General features: G+C 39.5%; 1 protein-coding gene across 10 annotated transcripts in view; it reads left to right on the top strand.

Moving 5' to 3' along the window:
- Nucleotides 1-19,041, top strand: part of msi2b (musashi RNA-binding protein 2b) — a 246,554-nt gene that overhangs the window by 78,357 nt on the left and 149,156 nt on the right. For all 10 annotated transcript variants that reach the window (XM_020599039.1, XM_020599037.1, XM_020599038.1 and 7 more), the window contains exon 6: nt 2,468-2,560. In XM_020599039.1, coding sequence (XP_020454695.1) covers nt 2,468-2,560 — 93 coding nt within the window. The remainder of the gene's footprint in view (nt 1-2,467; nt 2,561-19,041) is intronic.

Raw genomic sequence — 19,041 nt, 5'->3', positions numbered from 1 at the left:
CATGCATTTGGCCAACATTTAGCATGTACCATAATATTACTTTGTCAGCATTTGAACATGCTAACATTAACGTGTCAGCATGTGTGACGTTCAGCACTTTGGTAGGTCACAGTTACCATGCTGACATGCTTAGATTAGCATGTTTGGACTGTGACGGGTGGCTGGTCATTGATTTAAATGTAAGGTTAAGGTTCAAGCCTTTCAAACATAGTTATATGTGTCCAGACTAAAATTTGAAACCACCCAGTTTATTTAGTGTGTACTGTTCCAGGGTGTATTTGTGTGTAATAAAGTTTGCACCTACTGCACACTGGCTGTCTGAGATGGCCAAGCCTGTTATGCATACCTGTATGCCATTTCTTACCACTACACACTGTTTGGATTTTTAAGCCATCACATGTATTTTTTTTGTGCCTGATGAAACGTTAAGCAAAAAGCACTGCTCTTTTCAGTGTAATATAACAGCATATTATTATGATTACATGTTTATTGCCTGGGTTTGCAGTTGCTAACCCAAACCCTTGTGGTAATTTTTTTCTAAACACCTACTTTATTCATCTTGCTGTTGTCAGCACCTCTAGCCCTGAATACATGCTATGCACAGGCCACTTTTCTCTTTCACTTTTAAATGAAATCATTAAATTGGCGTTATGTAGGAGAATAAATGCAGATCTCTGGCATGCAGTAGTATTTTTTTAATTCAGGAAATCACATTTGGATACGTCATTCTTTGTATTTTTTGCAAAATTTGGCTTAATTTAATTTGAGGTAAAACAATATAATTAAAAGAACATGAAAGCTCTAAGAATAGAGGGCCCATGTGTAGGAGGCTGTGTGCATATAGGCAGGCTATGCGCCTGTGAGACTGCATGCACCTGGAAAGCACTTGACAGATGGTTACTTCAGCTCGAGCTGAATGTTGCTCCTTTTTTCTCAGTGTTAAGCCTCTTTCATCGATCTGAAGTGTTTTGGTCAGCATTTTGATCAAGGTAGACTCTTTCAACCTCCTTGGCTGTTTGCTGTGCATCCCATCCTTCTCCATTTACTATTATTGTTATTATTATGTGTTTGATTCTGGCGAGCAGAGGGAGATCAGAGCCGTGACTTTCTGTGCTGCCTTTTCTGCTCCTTTTTTGTTTGCCAGCAAGATTACAGAGCAGTGCATCCAGTTTCAATACATGCCACATCATATCAGTAAATCCTCAAGCTGGAGCATAGAGTGGGTGTTTTATAGGGGACAATTAGAGATTATATATGGGATGACAGTAATCTACGGTGCTGCTGACCAAACAGGCATTGTAGGTCAGTCAGTGTCCCACACCATTAGTCTTATTGTTTCCCACAAACTAGACAAAGAGTTGTGGATCAGACCAAAACTGTCATTCTGTCATCAAATCATTTGACATGTCATCACCTTTGTACGTCTCTTACCAGAGGTCAGCTGAAACAGGCTGAGGTGAAAGTCTGTCTACAGTGTTCGAGCAGCTGCACACTGCAGAGTGAGGTCAGGACAAAGCCATATCCAAAATAACACTGCAGATGCCATAAAGATATGAAGTGTGCTTAAGCCTCAGTATTACTGTTTATTCCTTCACATTTGCGTTATAGAATACCTATGAATTAAACACATCCACCTGTAATAGTATTACTTTACAAAGTGAAATTTACAAGTTAATTGGTTAAATGTTGAATGTCAGCAAGGAAAAGCAACACCTGCACTGACCAGATGTTTCAGAGGTCTTGGTTTTAGGTTTAGGATAAGCCAGTACTGTTGTTAAATGTAGCTGCACAGATTTGTGCATTTTCTAAGTTTGCTGTTAATTGTTAACTGGTCCAACTTTGTATGCAAGAAAAAACTAGTCCCACACAGATGGGACGCTGAATTGAGTTGTTACTATGGTTTAGAATTTGTCAGCCTAAATTTAGCATGTGCTCCCTGCAGCAGATATGTGTGTCCTTTTTGATGCTGTGGGTAATAATCCTTAATATTCTTGCTGTTTGAAACTAAATGAGGCTTTAATGCACTCTGATTCCATCTTCCAGCACTCACTAATTGTTCTTTCAAAGTACATAAATTATTTCTCTGGTTGTTTTTTTAGGTTTTGTAAAGATAAACAGAAAAGATGAAATGGAGGTCTCTAATTCTTTGACAGTTTGTTTTGATTAGAGCTTCTGTTTGTAATGTAAGGGAAAATTACAGAACTGCTTTTTTTTGTGGCCATGTGTATTTTTTCTTGCCAAAACCTTCAGCGTGTGTGACCTTGCTTTTTACTAGCACTGTAATACTAAAGTGTTTTTGAAACATTATTGTGTGAATCCATTTATTTCCATTTAGTAACAATGCATCCTCGCTTCTTTACTCTGTCTTCTCCAGGTGCTGCTCACCTGTTTGAAGCCTCATTAAGGTGTTGTGCAGTACGTCGAAAGCCTCATCCCTAATCTTTCCTTCTCGCCCTTTTCTTCACAGATGGTCACAAGAACAAAGAAAATATTTGTGGGTGGCTTGTCAGCCAATACAGTAGTGGAAGATGTGAAGCAGTATTTTGAACAGTTTGGGAAGGTAAGATATTTTTTTTTTATTACCCTGCATTGTGTTATGACAGTGGCTGGAATTTCATGTAGTGTTTTTAGATGTTGAACAAATTACAATATATCTTATCATTATTAAGAAAACACTGTTAATTTTATCATTTTATTTATTCTAAAGCTTCAATCCACAGTCAGTGTCCAGCACCCAGTGTCACTCAGTCATTTTCACTGTGATTTAGACCACATGACCGGCACTCCTGTTGGCAACCCCGGATTTGAGCCTTAAGAGCAGCCTGAAGCTCCACTTTCACTTGCTTTCTGGAAGGAACACTAAAAACATTTCTATTGCAATAAGCAAACAACTGAAGATATGGCACTAGTTTCACACAGCCCACCATGCCTCATCAATAACATGGATTTTGCTTACAGAGCAAACAAGTAAAGACAACCAGCTGCCATGACTAAACCCCTCAGCAACAAACCAAAACCAAGTCATGTTTTTTTTTTCTTGTCTGTGGTAGTATCACTTTAAAACCAAATATATTGTGGTATTGGAATCGAAGTTAGAGTTCTGATATTGTGACGGATTGTTCCAGTGTGTTCTGAAAGAATAAACCATGCCCTCTTCATTCGCCAGAAGGTCCCATTCAGCTGTTTGCTCCTGTCTGCTGCAGCAGTTTCTGCATGCTGTTTTCATGACCAATACCCCTCAGCTGAGCGAGGCATATATGCACCCCTTTTATACAAGGACATGCAAACCACACACACACACACACACACACACACACACACACACACACACACTCTCTCGCTCTCAAGCATGTGCACACCGGCATGTGTACACACAAACAGGCTTTGATACAGTGGCAGCATTTCACAGATAATTTCCTCACACTGAGCAGAGATCCATTTCCCTCATGTCGTATTCCACATCAGTCAAGGTCACCTTCAGCTGATACAGTCCCTGTAACATCAGCACTTGACCTTGAGTTTAAACAGTTTCACTGAGGATGGATTTTCCATGGGCACACAATGTACCATGTCCTGAAGGAGACAAAAGAGCTGTTATGGATTAATAGAAACAGTTTTTTTTTCCCAGAGACAGTATGCAATCAGCTCTTCCCTAAAAAGTCCAGTGTTCTTTTCTTGACTGAAAGTGTGCAAGGTGAAGGACTTTATTTTGCTCTTTTCCAGTGAAAGTGGCACTGAAGACCTCACTATGGCCTGCCGTTCTAAATAAAGATGCCTTATTTGCACAGTAGAATGCAGCAAGCAAATATTCAGCACGACTTTGCAATCAATGGATCTGAGAAAGGACTCGAAATGATTTTCGACTTGATTGAATGACATAATTGACTTGATTATACAAAGGTTTTTTTTTTTCCTTCTTGAGGAATCCTCAAATGCTTAGGAGGAAACAAACAAATCAGACTGATTGAGCAAGATCTTGTGCATGTTTCTGTGTGCGCTTTTATAGCCTACTTGTGCATGCTTGGATGTGTCGGCAGTACTGCTCTCGCCATGCGTGAGTGTGTCACCGATTAAGTGTATTTATGTGGGTGCATGATTAGGGGTGTGTGTGTGTATGAGCAGGTTTGAGTGTCTTCCGCAAAAAGGAAATCAGAGTACATATTGTGGGCTATGGCAGACAAGATACACAGTAAAAAGGGGTATCTTTCACTCTGTTTTGTGCATATCCTTCCTTTCTGCTTTACACATCCTGGGATTTATTAAATAACCTGCCTGTCAGCGCAACCTACCATTATCGCAACATACACACCACTCTGAGGACTTATCCACAAAAAGGAAAAGCAATTAATTCAGTTTCCCCTCCATAGAATCTTGGTATGGGTCTCAGTCATCAGTCTGTCTTTCTGGCTGCCTGTCTGCCTGTGCATGTCAAGATGGACATTAGCCAGCATGTTGGCAGGGCAGCTAGTCATTTATATTTCTGGGAAATATGGTGTAAAGCACTTATCAATCATTATGAAAATACAGTTTAAGGCACCAACAAATGTTCTTTCTCACTGGGAGGAAGCCTTTTCAGTAATATTATTTAGCAAGCGCTGTATTTATGTGTGTGTGTGCATTTTGTGCTAGGCAGCGTAGGCCAATTAGCAGGATATGGTCTACAGAGATGGCAGTGGTTGGGAGGCAGTGGCGGGGAAACAGCTGGGTGTCCGTAACCTCCACACCTCCCCTCTCTCCCACCTCAGTCCCTCCCGTCTGTCTCCATTCTGTCAAAGGGAGAGGTGGCATTTGTTATGGGGGGAGGCTGACAGCTCTCATGCACATCAGTCTCACTGCCACCCTCCCAGCCGTCACCATTAGGAAAGCGCACATGCTCGAGCTTGGCAGAACTTCAGAGGAGCTGCTCTACAGTCAGAGCCACTTTTTGTTGCCTACAGTACACACATAATGTGGGTATTTGAAGTGATTGTGACGGTCATTTGAATGGAAGTGAAGTGTGGGTGTGTTTGACTGATTCTAATGCGCCTCGGATGGATCCCATTACCTGCCTAATAGTAGCCACAGCCTGCCTTACGGTTTTTTTTTTCCTAATACAGCACACTGCACCTAAGCCCTGCAAGCCAGATGAGACAATCTTATCAGCACTGCCTGGCCTCCCTTTATATGCAAAGACTCTTAACTGGAGGCTGCTGCTATTTCTGTCTTGCAGTAAAGTCAAATTAATCATTGTGCTGTTTGTGCTATTATTATGTGCTATTGTGCAGACTTACATATTGTAAAAAAAGATGATGATAGCTTATAAAGATCATGTTTTCATTTTTCCAGCTTGTATATAGAGTTTACTAGTTGACATTTTATCATAATTTTTATCTGATAATGTTATGTTTGCAATATAGACGGTCATTTGTAAGCATATTTAATGCATTCCCCTTTCCCCTTTCTGTGTAGAAACATGCAGTGAAAAGATTTTATATTGCTGATCTTAATCATATTGGTAAAGTCTTTGTCATTTCCCACTCTAGACCCTCTGGACTTGCTCTAAGGTCAAAGGTCAGGGGCAGCTAATAAACAGCAGATGTGGGTGTCAATTTTAATGCCCTCTTATTTTCCAGTAAATCAAACACCTGTTAACTAAACACCTACCACCCCAAAATGTTCCACTGAGGCAAGGACTTGATTAGAAATGGGAGTTGGTGTGATGACACCTTATAAATTTGAATGTGATGTAGCAGCAGAGCCCTGCCCAGGCATGAAAGTAGCTCTCCCCATCGTTAAAGGCATAATTAGCTGGGTAAGCTAATGCTTCCTCATTGGTTTATTGTAATCAGCTTTGAGCACATCCCATAGTGGGGGCCTTATTTGTCTGAGCAGAAACAGCTCCTACTGACCGACTCAGTTTCTATACTCATGTCCATTGGCTGGGCGTTGCTGTGCTGGCCTGAAGCTGATTTTAGTTTTGTCAGAGTTTACTTGCTTCCATGTCACTGGCCTGCCACAATCATCCCTTTATGTCCAGGCTGTCCTGGTTCTCATGCTCCACTGGTCTAGAGCCAGATCTTGGAGGTGTAGCTGAATGGGGCTGAGGAAGAGGAGGAGCTTAACCTGTTCACTGCCACTGGGATCAGGAGGGATAAAGGTAGAAACACAAAGTTCGCTACTGAGCCCTAGGATGAGACAATAGTCTTACAGTTAAAAAGTGGATGTGACAGTACGAGTGATGACATCTGTTGAACACTTGAAGGACAAGTGAGGTGATTGAAAGAGATCAAAAGTGTCCTCCCTCAGCCTACAGCAGCTGTGTGCTGTTTCTGTTGTGTTTCAGCTCTGGCCAGAGAAGCATCTGCGTACCTGTCTCATACTTGCCCTGAGAGGAAGCAGAGGACAGGAGACAAAGAGTTAAAATTATGAAAACACCAGAGGAAGATTCCTTAGTAGGTGCATGAAATTTGTTCTGGGGCTCTGGTAGTCTAATACCATGGCTGACATTTTGTGTGCCCTTAGATTCTGTAAATGGCAGGAAACGCTAGCAGACTAAACTGTATAATGAAGTATCTGTGGAATAATGTAATGTACTTTTGCATCATTCTAATGTTGTAAGTTTGCACTTTTGGGCTGCTTTTTGAAACTACCCTTACAAAGCGCATCTAAATGCAGATATTACAAATCACCAATAATCATTAATGGACATTTATATCATTATTTCTGTGTTTTATGTTTGACTGCAGAATAAAAAAAAATCCTTTAATGACAATGCAGTTAAGCTTTTACACTGACAAGAAATACACAAGGGTTAAATTGGTGTCTGTTAATGTGCACATTAAATGCACTATGGAGCACTGAAGAAAGCAAAGACCCAACTGTAACATGCTCATTGGCTGAAATAGCAACCATGGATAATTAATGCAGAAAAATACACTTTATATGAGCTAAAAGAGCCTAATCAAAAGGCCACAGTCCTTCATTCCACTCCTTCAGCTAGTGCAGGTGCACATTTGCATGCAATTTACATGGTAGCTCACAGTGACCACTACTGCAACATCTCGGTGTCCATCATCTGCTGACATTCTGTGATTGTTTCCTCTCTGCTGCGGCTCACCCAATCAGTTGAGGATATAGTGTGGTTCAAGTGATTATATGGAGTGATCAGAGCAGCATTGATGGAGCATGTGCCTTGCAGTGGAGATTTAGCCCGAGGCTTCAATCTCATCGCAGTCACTTGTAGTTAGTGACTGAGACTAGCAGTGAGAAGGGCAGAGCAATATAAATGAATTGGCTATGAATGTGTATACAAGCGTGGGGCTGCAGGAACACACAGGAGGGAAAGGGCCAGTTAGACAAACTATTTCATATCCCCCTTGACCTTTATTTGCCCAGTGGCCCGGCAGCATTTTCAATAGAGTAGCTTTTAAATGGCCGCTGAAGAATTGAGCTATAATATTCACATCGGTTTTTGTGTGTGCATGTCTGTCTAAGTATGAGAGAGTGAGCGTGTAGTAATGCAAGTGTCTTTACTGCATTGTTATTTAATGGATTAGACTTAAAAAAACATCAAATACATTTTTGACTATTGCTGATCCTTAGAAATACGGTCTCCTTGAGCAACTTGATGTTGTGCGGTATAGGCAGCTCACAAAGAGAGCTGTGGATCAGAGGAGATTGACACCTTTCTGTAGGTCTGTAGTCTCATCTCCCAGCTGTCCCTCCTGAAATGGCTCCCTCAGGATAAGCCAGGATTGGCTTGATCGTGTTATCGGCGACTGATCGGGTCATTGAATGATGGAATTTTGAGCCCCTGTTCTGCTTAAAGAATGAAATGCTTAAAGAAGATTGACTGTGATTGGATCAGATCCAGCACCTGCTCTAAAGGGTCGATCAGGAGAAAGCAGGAGGCAGCAATCTCTGCTGTGCTATTGTGACACGCATAGCAGGGGGAATTAATGTGTGTTGGGGAGAGGGTGTTGGTGGATGGATGTTTGGGGGGTAGAGATGCCATTCAACAGGAAAGCCGTTAAAAAATGTCATCGGAGGAAGTGTCATGAGTAATTTGCAGCAGTCTCACCATCAGACTGGTGTGAAGGTGGACGCCTCCACCTCAGCCTTGCAAACTGCAATCTAGGAATCCTGTGTGGGAGAACACATCTGAGATTGAAAGAAGGTTTTATTTCCCAGAGGATGAGAAATTCGTATTGATACTGTATATGTTTTATGTGAGATCTAAAGAATGATATGACAGAACAGTAATTCAAGAGAGAAAGTGGAATGCTTGCTAGAAAACTGCATTTTATCATGTTTTGTTTAGTGCGAAACATGAAATAGTTCTGTGGGGCTTCGACTCAAAATTGGCTCAAACTCTAAAAATCTGAGAGTACAAAAGTAGATAAGCAAATTTGTGTTTGGTTAGATTCAGTGTGGTCACCATCCCAAGTTATACTATCATGTGGATACTTGTCCTAATATTTGCGGTAGGTGGCTGAAAATGAATATGTTGAAAAATCTTTTGAAAATTCTTTGATTCCCTATCTACATATTCATTCTTTAAATTCTTTTCATAATTATATATTTACATAAAAATGCATATGTCATATTTTGTCTTAATTATATGCCCTTGCTATGGTTCATGTTTGAGGAGTGGCAGACTGCCTGCATATTTGAGTTGAGCTCCATGAAAGCCGATGCTGACCCCTGACTCGCAGACCTTGTATCTCTGCATGTCGCAGACAAAAGAGAAACAAAATGGTTGTGTCAAATTTTAGCTCTCATCTAAGAGGCTTTTTGAAGACGATGCTAAACTGCTTTTCAACCCCAATAACCCTTTTTTCATGATTAGACGTTTTTCCTAATGTAGGGTTGTCAGAGCTCCACATTCCCCAGTGTAGAGTTCAAGAAAACCAGTGAGCGTGAACCATGACTCAGCACCACCTGGAGAACAGGCACTTGACAGAGTACAGCCCAAATGATGACACAGCACAATGCTCCCTGTACATCTGAGTGGATACACACGCAGCTTTTTAGATCTTGAGAGATTTGCTGAAGGTTTTTGTGCAGCCCTCTGGATGGATTCATCCCACATGCCTAAACAGCAGGGTGATGACAATAGAAATACTTGAATATGAAAGGGAACTCTGATGCATTATTCACATTTTAGAGGTATACAGTAAAGAGAAAAGCAGAACTGTTTAATGTGCTAGTAGATGGAACTTTGTGACAACGTTGCCATCTCCAGCAGTGGCTCTTTCACAATGAATATGTACCTTATCTAGAGAAAAGCAGTAAAAAAACAAGAGCGTTTCTCCTGACTGTCAATTTGCACAAAAAGATGTGCTGCTGAATGTTAGTTTCAAAATAAGCTGCGTCTGTCGATTTAATGATATCCTCGTCATACTTAAAATGAAACTTTGCCGTTAAATGAAAGTGAAGAAATCATACTTTGCCACAAGTGTTTGCTGTGACTGACTGTCATCCCACAGTACTGACAGTATGTCTTGCCTTTAATATAGCACAATGGAAATTCAGTCTATCTGTTGAAAAATAACTTCATACAGCCCATTGCCTGTGCTTCTTCAGCCACCTACTGCAGTGTGACCAGGTCCACAGGCAGCTCCAGCTCATAGAGCGATGAGTGCCTCTCACGCACTGCATAGCCTTGACTCACTGAATGTTCTTACATGGAAGTGTACACAATGTGCTCTGGTTTGATGTGAAGGACTAATGAAGTCTCAAAGGTTTCACTTATCTGAAACACTTACCACTCTCCCGTGTGTGTGTGTGTGTGTCTGGGTGTCCCCAGGTCTGTTAAAAAGCTTAAAGTCATCTACTGTTTTAAATATACTTGTTAGAAATTGCTTGTTGCTGATTTTGATACAGCTGCAAAACTCAACATTGGTACTGACAGACTCATTACATTCTGTAATATTTAGCTAGCTGGAGCAGAATAAGTAGGCCAAACAAACTGGGGTGGCTGGAATGAAAAATGTGGTTTCAGCAAAATGTATGAACACAGAACTTTCAGTTTAGTAGTTTTGTTTCTAGCCGGTTTGATTGTTTTATCTCTTATACAGCTCTTTTTCAGAAACTTTTTGAAAAGGTTTGCTCTTTTTGGCAGCATTAATTTCTTTATTGCTGTTAATACAAGAAGAATTTACTGTCACTTTACAGCTCTATGCATTTAGGAACACTTATGCTTTAAATGCTAATCTCAGCATGCTAACATTTTCACAGATACTTTTTGTGGACAAATGGAAGACCTAGTGGTGCTAGACTATTAGTCTAGGGATCATAGAAGTCATTAGAATTCATAATCTGGGAGCCATCATGTGTGTACACAATGTTGTGCTAATCCATCTACTACATGTTGACATACTTTATTAAATAAGTGAAATTTTGCCTTGCTGATGGTGCTAGATTTAAACTTGGGGATCACAAAAGTTAATGAGATTCATCCTCTGGCGAGCATAAGGAGTTGGCGAGATATTTCACTCCAATCCAAAGTGGTGGAGCACCCAACATATGCCATTCCTAGAGCTATGCTGCTGGCAAAATGTTAAAACTGCTGACATGTAGCTTTCTAAAGCCTCTGTAAAGTGTTGTATTATCATGTAGAGCTGCATTTAGAGCAGCTCATCTGTGGTTTTGTTAGGTCTGAGGTCAGTGCATAAGTGTATGCACAAAGTGGGTGTCAGTTAATTTGTCACTTTATAGTGGCAGCACACACTGTGTCAAATAAATGTGTCCTCATCTCCCATACTTCACAGAGCTTTGCACAGAACATTTACTCAGATGTTGTAGATGTAAACTGCCTGATATTAGCTTATGAGTTTAAAATGAGTCCACTTAGCCACCACATGTGTGTATAGTTAATAGAACAAATCAAAGTATTTATTTTAGGTGGATCATGGCTACAACATTATGCAGGGGAACTAAGGAATCTAATTCATACTTACACTTTTGGTGAGTAGCACACTAGAAGAGAAGAAGCAGCTTTATTTTATGGTCACCGTGACACATACAATGAAATTTCGCTTGGAGCCAAGGGGCCATCATGGGCAACTTGGGGGGTTCATTGTCTTGCCCAAGGACGCTTCCACATGTGGACTGCAGGCACATGATTCGACCCTTCAGCAGTCTGTTCGGGAGATGACTGCTCTACCCGCCACACCGCTAGACCTCTTTGATTAAACTAATGTATCAGTATCAGATGCAATACCCACATTTGAAATACCACACAGATAATATGTTAGGCTGAATTTTAGTCTATTCTGTTCATCTGTTTCTAAAGGTATGTAAACTATCTTAGGGATGCCACAATTTTCATATTAACTAATCTATCTACTGTTTTATCAATTAATCTAAATAATGGCTCTTCCTCCAAAAGGTTAGGCCTACCTGTCCCAACAAGCACCACATGCATGAACCATAGACTGTATAAAACAAGGCAGGAACAAGGTACAGCTGTACCATGTTCTAAAAGTTAATAAAAAAATGTATGTTGGTTAAGTATATTGATGTCAGTGCATTTTCAGTGTCAATGTAATCAGTGACATTGATCATGGCAGCACTAGATTTTCTCAAGTTGTTTAAACAAATAGCAGCCAGGTTTGAATGGGTAATGTAGTAGTAAACAAATTCTGTAGCTCTATTGCTGTTTATTGCTTGTTTTGCAATGATTGATGGAAGCTTAACAAAAACAAAAGCTCAATTGTACTTGAGCTTTGTACATGTGTTATTAGTAACATGTAGAGACCTAAACATACATGTACTGTACCATGCAGAATATCTAATGACTGTAAATAAACCTACATTTGTGCAAACATATTAGAAGAAATGTGCAAAGATAAATGATATGTAATGCCAACAGCACTCGAGGTGTATTGAGGTGATCAGTTTTTCTTGTTGTTAAAGCAGAAACCACTCTTGTGTTATGAGGTGATGATAAGGTTGGGATTAGAGTGTTATGTCTTATGTTTAAGCTAATTTATAAAGCAGTGCATTTTCATAAATGCTGTTAGTAGTGCTAGAGAGTCTGTACTTGTGGGTGTCTACATTATGTTTACCTTTGCTATGCTGACTTCTGTATTTGATTTACTGTGATTTCTATGCCTTTCTAAACAACGTGCTTGCTCCTTAGAAAAGAATAATGTAGTGAGCGGGTGGATGTGCATACGATGCTAGAGAGTGACAACAGATCCCTATCTTATCTGCCATGCCATGAATAATCTTTAGCTTATTTTCTGAAGTGGTATCTCAGGGTTTTGGTCGAATTGTCTAAAAGCTAAAAAAAGTCTGCTTGATTGAACTAATGGCACAGAGCCAAGATCTCGCACCAAGGCTTCTCTGTCAGCCTAATCTTTTGGTCACAGACACATTGACCAGACGCACACACACACACACACACACACACACACGCACACACACACACACACACACACACCGAACCTTCCTCCCAAGTCACTTCCTGATCAGGATACTTTGAACCCAACATGTGGCGCATAAGTCCTATCCACAGGTAATTAGGTTTGATGGTTAGTTGAGCAGAAACAGGGATTTTATCCTCCTTTCCATTTTGCCTCCTGGAGGGTTGCCTCAACTTGTTTTTGATAAGCCCACTCCCAGCCCAGCATCAGTCTCTCCAGCTGAACACACATTGTAAAAGCCACCAAGGAGCAGTCATCCATTTGAAAGATGAATTACTCACTAAAATAAAATTATGTACACTGAAATTGTGTGTGTCAGTACAAGACTGAATATACATTTCAGTTCTGATTGAAAAACTAACCTCTGCATGTATATTTCATACCTGACTTTCTTTTGAGATAAATCACATCTTATTTCTCCTTCTAGTGCTTTAGGTCAAGTCAGCTGTTTATAACTGAAATTTTGTTTCGTTAAATTCATCAAATTGGCTTGACCACATTAGTATCACTTAACATTTTTGCAAGCTTGTCTGTGCTTTGCCTTTTTCATTTAGTGTCAGCACAGAGGGCAGTCACATGCTCCCAAAAGGAGATTTGTTGAACTTGGAAGCACAACTTAAACCTTAGCAAGCAGACAGTGTCATAGTGCAAGTGGGTATGTTAGTCGCTGGTGCTATGTTGGGGATAAAGCCAGAATTTCATTTCAAACTGCTTTGAAAAAATGTGATTTGATTAGAATTTCAATTGAACGTGATATGAGGTGAACACAAAATGGACAGGCGGTATCATGCTCAAGTGACGGCTTGATTGCATTAAATCATCTGCCAGCAAGTCTTCCAGCTGCCAACTCAATGAATGCGTTACATGGACATGAGTATCCCCATTATTAAGAATATCCCGGTTTTGATTATAGTTGACATATGGTGTTTACAGTACATGAAATGCAGAGAAATCTGGATACGCATATCTCCGTATACATGATAAAAACTAGTGGCCTGGTTAATGATGGCTTCCAGGCTTTCAGTGTGAATAGCCTGTATTAGGAAAATGTTTGGTAACTGTATTTAGGCCCATTTGTTTTTTTTTAATGAAAAATGGTATATGTGTGCTAATGTTAATACCTACTGGTTACCTGGAGTTGATATATTGTGTGTGTGTGTATATATATATATATATAGAAATATATACCCAAGTTGCTCCCAGTGGCTGTCCCACCGGTGTGTGGATGGGTGAATCTGTTAATAAGTGTGAAAGTGCTTTGAGTGTGCTTCAGTGCTTTAAACAGTGCTATAAGTCCAATGAGCATGTATCACCAGTAGCTACTGGACAGGGAAAGCAGATGTCAACTCCCCTGTCCTCTACTGTGGAAAGAGGACAGTGAATAAGCATGCCGACCAGCATTTTTAAGAATATGAAAGTTGCTGGACTAGACCCACTTCTTTTGTGTGTATGTTTGGCCACAGATTAATTTGTCTTCAGAATTTTCCACTGTGATCTGACTTGTTGCACTGTCCATGTTGTTCTCCCATCTAAATTACAATGTGGCCTCCATTTAACTATTTTATTACCAAAAGACAAAGTTCCATCTTTTCAACACCCAACATTGTTTGTGCTTATCTTAAGTGACGTGGGTGTTGCAGCTGTACCTGTGAAAATAGTCTGAAATGTTCAGAAACCTGTATACATGCACCTGTATCACAGTTTATTTTGGCCTTCTTCACCTAGCATCTTCAGATTCCTCAAAACTTATCCATGTTTCTGAAGTCGGGATATGATTTTTATGTGTGCAATCACAAAGACAGGACACTTCAAAAACCCAATTATCCATGTAAATGCACTCACTGTGTTGAATGAGCTGAGGTTGTGTTGTTAAAAAAAGTAATATTTTAGTCAATAGGAGCTGCTCATTTGCTCTGTTACAGCTGTTTCATATTAAACCTAGCCTCTGTGTTTTAGCTCATGACCATATACAAAAATATGAATATAATTTATATTTATAACCCTACAAGGAAATGAAAACAATACACATTAGACTTTCTATATCTGTAGGAATTGATTTGTTTTTGACATTATGAGCAGATCATGCAGAAAAATACAGGGACACAGGGAGTGATACAAGTATTTCTTGTGTGTATGCATTTGGATTGAGTATGTCGTTTCTAGACAAAACAGGCTCAGAAAGAAATTGTCTTTTTGACCATCTGCTTGTGGCGTGTCTACTTTGGCTCAAACCTCGTTTAACGCGGAAATGGTATGTGAATGGAAGTGACATGCCGAAACAATGGTTCATCTCAATTGGCATGAGGAAGCATGTCTGCTTTAACCAAGAAGCACAAACACACACAGATCAAACACATTCTAAAAGAGACCAAGACAGAGAAAAAAAGATTAGCCTCCTACTACAGCCATAACCACAAAGTGAATGTAGTGTAATAATGTTCCAGGCTTTGTCTTGGTAGTATGGGGATGTTGTGCTTTTATCTCATTTCCTTACTGCTACAGTTTGCCCATTGAAAACACATAAGGGTGTGTTTTTAAATAGCTGGTGCTGATGTATACTCCACATGTGGCATTGTGGCCTTCTTTTCTTCAGCCAGCTAACAACTACAACTAAATCAGACAAAGTCGGGATGGTATGTAAAATCTTTTTTTTTTTTTTTTTTGCAACACAAATAATAACACATTTACAGGACATAACATAAAGGATGAGACAACCGACATTAACAAAAGAGACAAAGGGATTTTTAAATTTAGTTTATAAATGTAAAATCAAAATTAAAAAAATCAGTGACAGAGAAACTCTCCACCATCTTGGGCTGTAGAATCCCTCCTTCTCCATCACTTTGCTTACTCAGTAATATCATAGAAATCGACCACCCACCAATTAAATATCAAAACCCACTCCTCATTTCTGTAGCTATTGCCAAGAAAACAATCTTTCAAAATTGGAAATCAAAAAAATCACTACACATAAACCACTGGACCAACCTTCTGATAGAATACATCACATTAGAGAAAATGGCATCAACTCACAAGAATAGTTTATCAGCTTTTTATGACACATGGAACCATTTTAACACATTTTAACTTGAACCAAACACCTGGGGCTGAGGCCACACATATTCCCACCAACCTCTAGTACTGTTATCATCATTATTATTGGTAATTTTTTTTATTTACTTTCCTTCCTTTTTCCTTTCTTGCTGAAGAAAGACTGAATAAGTTGGAAATACCCACACTTCACACACTACAATCTTGTAAAACACTCTATATCCTTTTGTAATGTCGTGTATCTGTTGTCTTGTCTCCCATGTTCGGTACTGTTTTGTTAATGTGTTACTTTGTTTCAATAAAAAAATTTAAAAAATCATTTGTGTCCTGTATTACATTGAAAACAATACAGCAGCACATAATTTAATGTGATACCTCATCAATTTTATTCTTTGTTCAAAATAAACACACATCATTTCTGATACCTGCAACACTTTCCAAAAAACAAGTTGAGATGGCTGCGTTTGTTGCTAATGTCAAGCAACATATGCTGCCTTCAAGATGATGTCTTTTCCAGGGACACCCATGCATATTTCACCAAGACAATGCAAAACTTCCTACTGCGCATTACCAAGGCCCAGCTGTGGAGGAAAAAGGGTGTGAGAAAAAAAATTGATGAGGTATCACATCAAATAATGTGCCACTATATTGTTTTCAATGTGATACTGGGCACAGACGATTTACACATCTGCATTTTCAATTTTTGGTTTTGATTTTACATACTCTCCCAACTGTTTCTGATTTGGGGTTGTTGGTTGTGCTGATTTAAGTGAGTGTTTGCACACACCTAAAGTGCCTGTGTTTGAGCAGACATGCCCTCAACATGCTACACTGGAGATGACCACATTACCTACACTCACTCAGCCTATTGTGTTTTTTAAATCCTACCACATTATGTATTTTTGTTTTGTTTCAGAGAAGTATTGATTGAACTGGTCAATTTTTAATATTAATCTTTACATTGAATTCATATATCTGTTTTTGTTTTTGTCTGTTTATATGCTTTTGACATTTTAACATCTGTTTTGTGACTGTCTCAGGCAGTTCTCTTTCATCTTTTAGACATTAATAGGAGAATGTAGATGAACACGTGGGGGCACATGTGTTTTAGAGTCTATATGGCATTTACACAGTATGAGTTCCATCCCATGGTGCAACAGATTTGGATGAGCAGAATGGAACTTTTAGTGAATTATGTTCATATATCGGTTTAATGTTTTTGCTTTAGCAGGAAGTGGGAATATAAAAGATCGGGTTTATTGTAAGTGTTCCACCAGTGGTGTTTCTGTTTTTATTAGGAATCATTTAAGTGAACTGTCTCATTGCCATCTGGTTTGAGGGTAAAGCACATGCAAAAGAGATGCAATCTTCAATTTACATAAAGGAGGTAAACTTGTCATTATGAGTTTCAGAAGTGTAACACACGTCATTGACGCTGATGGAGATTCTAGTGGGCTGGGGCTGGTTTGGTTGCCTTAGTAAAACAAAAGCTCTCATCCAAGGTTGTTTGGTCTAGATTTAATCTTTAATGCTTTCTTAATTTACACTGACTTGTAGAATTTATTAAATATATAGCACATATGAATTTATATGATTGTGTCACTGTATGAAGACTGCTTTTTTTTTTGGTGCTCTGAATGCTAAGATAGGGCCAGCTTTCATTTCTACCTGCAGCCACACTGACACACTCCTCCACTCTCCGAGTCTGGCTGGCTGCCCAGTCATTGGCAGCTTGCACATGTGGCCAAATTGTAAATCAGATTCAGACTTTCCATTCAAGTGCCCCACTCAGGGGACTGGACTGGCCTTTATTCTGACCTTGTGGACCTTTTTATAGGCTTAGAAAAGAGCAGCAGAAAGGAGATAGCGCCATAGTTCACACTGAAATGAAGACCAGAGTGTCTCTTACCTTTGATTAAAATCTGACCTTATGGCATTTTCGAAAATTTGTGCATTTGAGGTGCAATTTTTTTGAGTCTCACATTTCAGTGTGCACAGTAAGTCATCCACAGTTTAAAGATCCTCATGGAAATGGAGAGTGGTGTGATTTTGAAATCCTCTCCTGCGTGATAAGGGTTTGTTGTCGGCGATATTTTCCTTTCAGAACAGAGCTATAGGGGTGGGCCTGCGGTTTGGTCTTTGTCCCCCACAGCTGATGCTCTGAAGAGAGTTTGGCAGGGCTCAAGCTGTTCAGTCGCCCACTCCCTTCCTTTTTCTCTGTCCCTGCTCTATCTCTTTCCTCTATCACACCTGATCGCATTTGACAAATGCCCCTATTGGCTCCTTATCATCAGGTGCAGCAGAGGCAGCCTAAGACTATATTACTCTGCCCATATACCACATCTGTTCTCTATTTCGCATGGCTGACACAGTTGCTTCTGCAAGGTTCAAATGGGGCCAAGGCTCTGTCGGTGTAACTGCTTCATGAGTCGCAGGATACATTGGCTAAGCAAAGTCCTGGTGAGCAGGCAGGATGTGGCTTCCACTGTCACTGTAACCTGGGCCAAGCACCTGGAGCACAGTGATCCACCACAGTAAATGAACTCTAATGACAGATGCAGTACTACAATTTGGTATCAAGAACTAGTTCTGTATTGGTTCTTGACATATAGCATCTAGGCATTTGTTAAGAAATGTCCTTGCCATTTTACTTATTAATCCCTGAATGCAAATGTGGACCTACTGCACTTTGTTCTACATTGTCAGTTCAACATTTCTCAGTGCACATGGGAACAACATAATGTACCAGACCCGGTGCTGAATGATATGGCTATAGCATCACAAAAACACACTAGTGATATAGCAAAATGTAGACACTGTGTAAAGATAACTTCATTCTGATGATTGTGTCAAATAAATTGAATACGTTTTATCCTCATATACTGCACTTAGAATGTATTTAAAATGCAGTATTTTAGGCTTCTGGTACAAATTACTAAGCTGTTATTCCAGTTATTTTGTGGTGGTAGCATAATTACTGGTTGGATTTTTTTTTCTGAAGCATTTTATTTCTATTGAATGAATGAATTAATTAATTGCTACATTTATTAATGGCAGCAGGGGGTGGCTGGGGTGGATAGTGGATGTACAAAGCACATGATTGTTGCACCAGACATTGGAGTTCTCCCCCACATCCACAGGCATGTCTGATAATGTTTAGCCAACAAAGTATCTTGGTTAAGGTTAGAGGACATTTGTAATTAAATGTAGATATTCACATCATATGAATTCTTCTGTATTAAAATTAGACCACTTTTTCTTAACCTTACACTTAACCATAAAAGTATAATAATGCTATGCTCACTACAAGTGACAGATTGGCAGAAAACAAAGACATTTCCTGTGAACATTTCATTGATGCATTCAGGAGCAATATATTTTTGACTTGCCAAATCTGTAAATTAACAACTTATCCTCGTTATGAAATTTAAACACAATTGTGTTTCCTTCAGATTGTATTTGCTGTTGCTAATTAATTAATTGTATATACAGTGGAACCTTGGTTTTCGTATGCCCTACTTTTCGTACAGTTCGGTTTTCAACGACTTTTTTAGTCGAAATTTTGTCCCAGTTTTCGTAC

The sequence above is a fragment of the Monopterus albus genome, unplaced genomic scaffold (assembly GCF_001952655.1).
Source record: "Monopterus albus unplaced genomic scaffold, M_albus_1.0 scaffold39.1, whole genome shotgun sequence".
In the NCBI taxonomy this organism is placed as follows: domain Eukaryota; kingdom Metazoa; phylum Chordata; class Actinopteri; order Synbranchiformes; family Synbranchidae; genus Monopterus; species Monopterus albus.
This window is presented reverse-complemented; position numbering and strand designations above follow the sequence as displayed.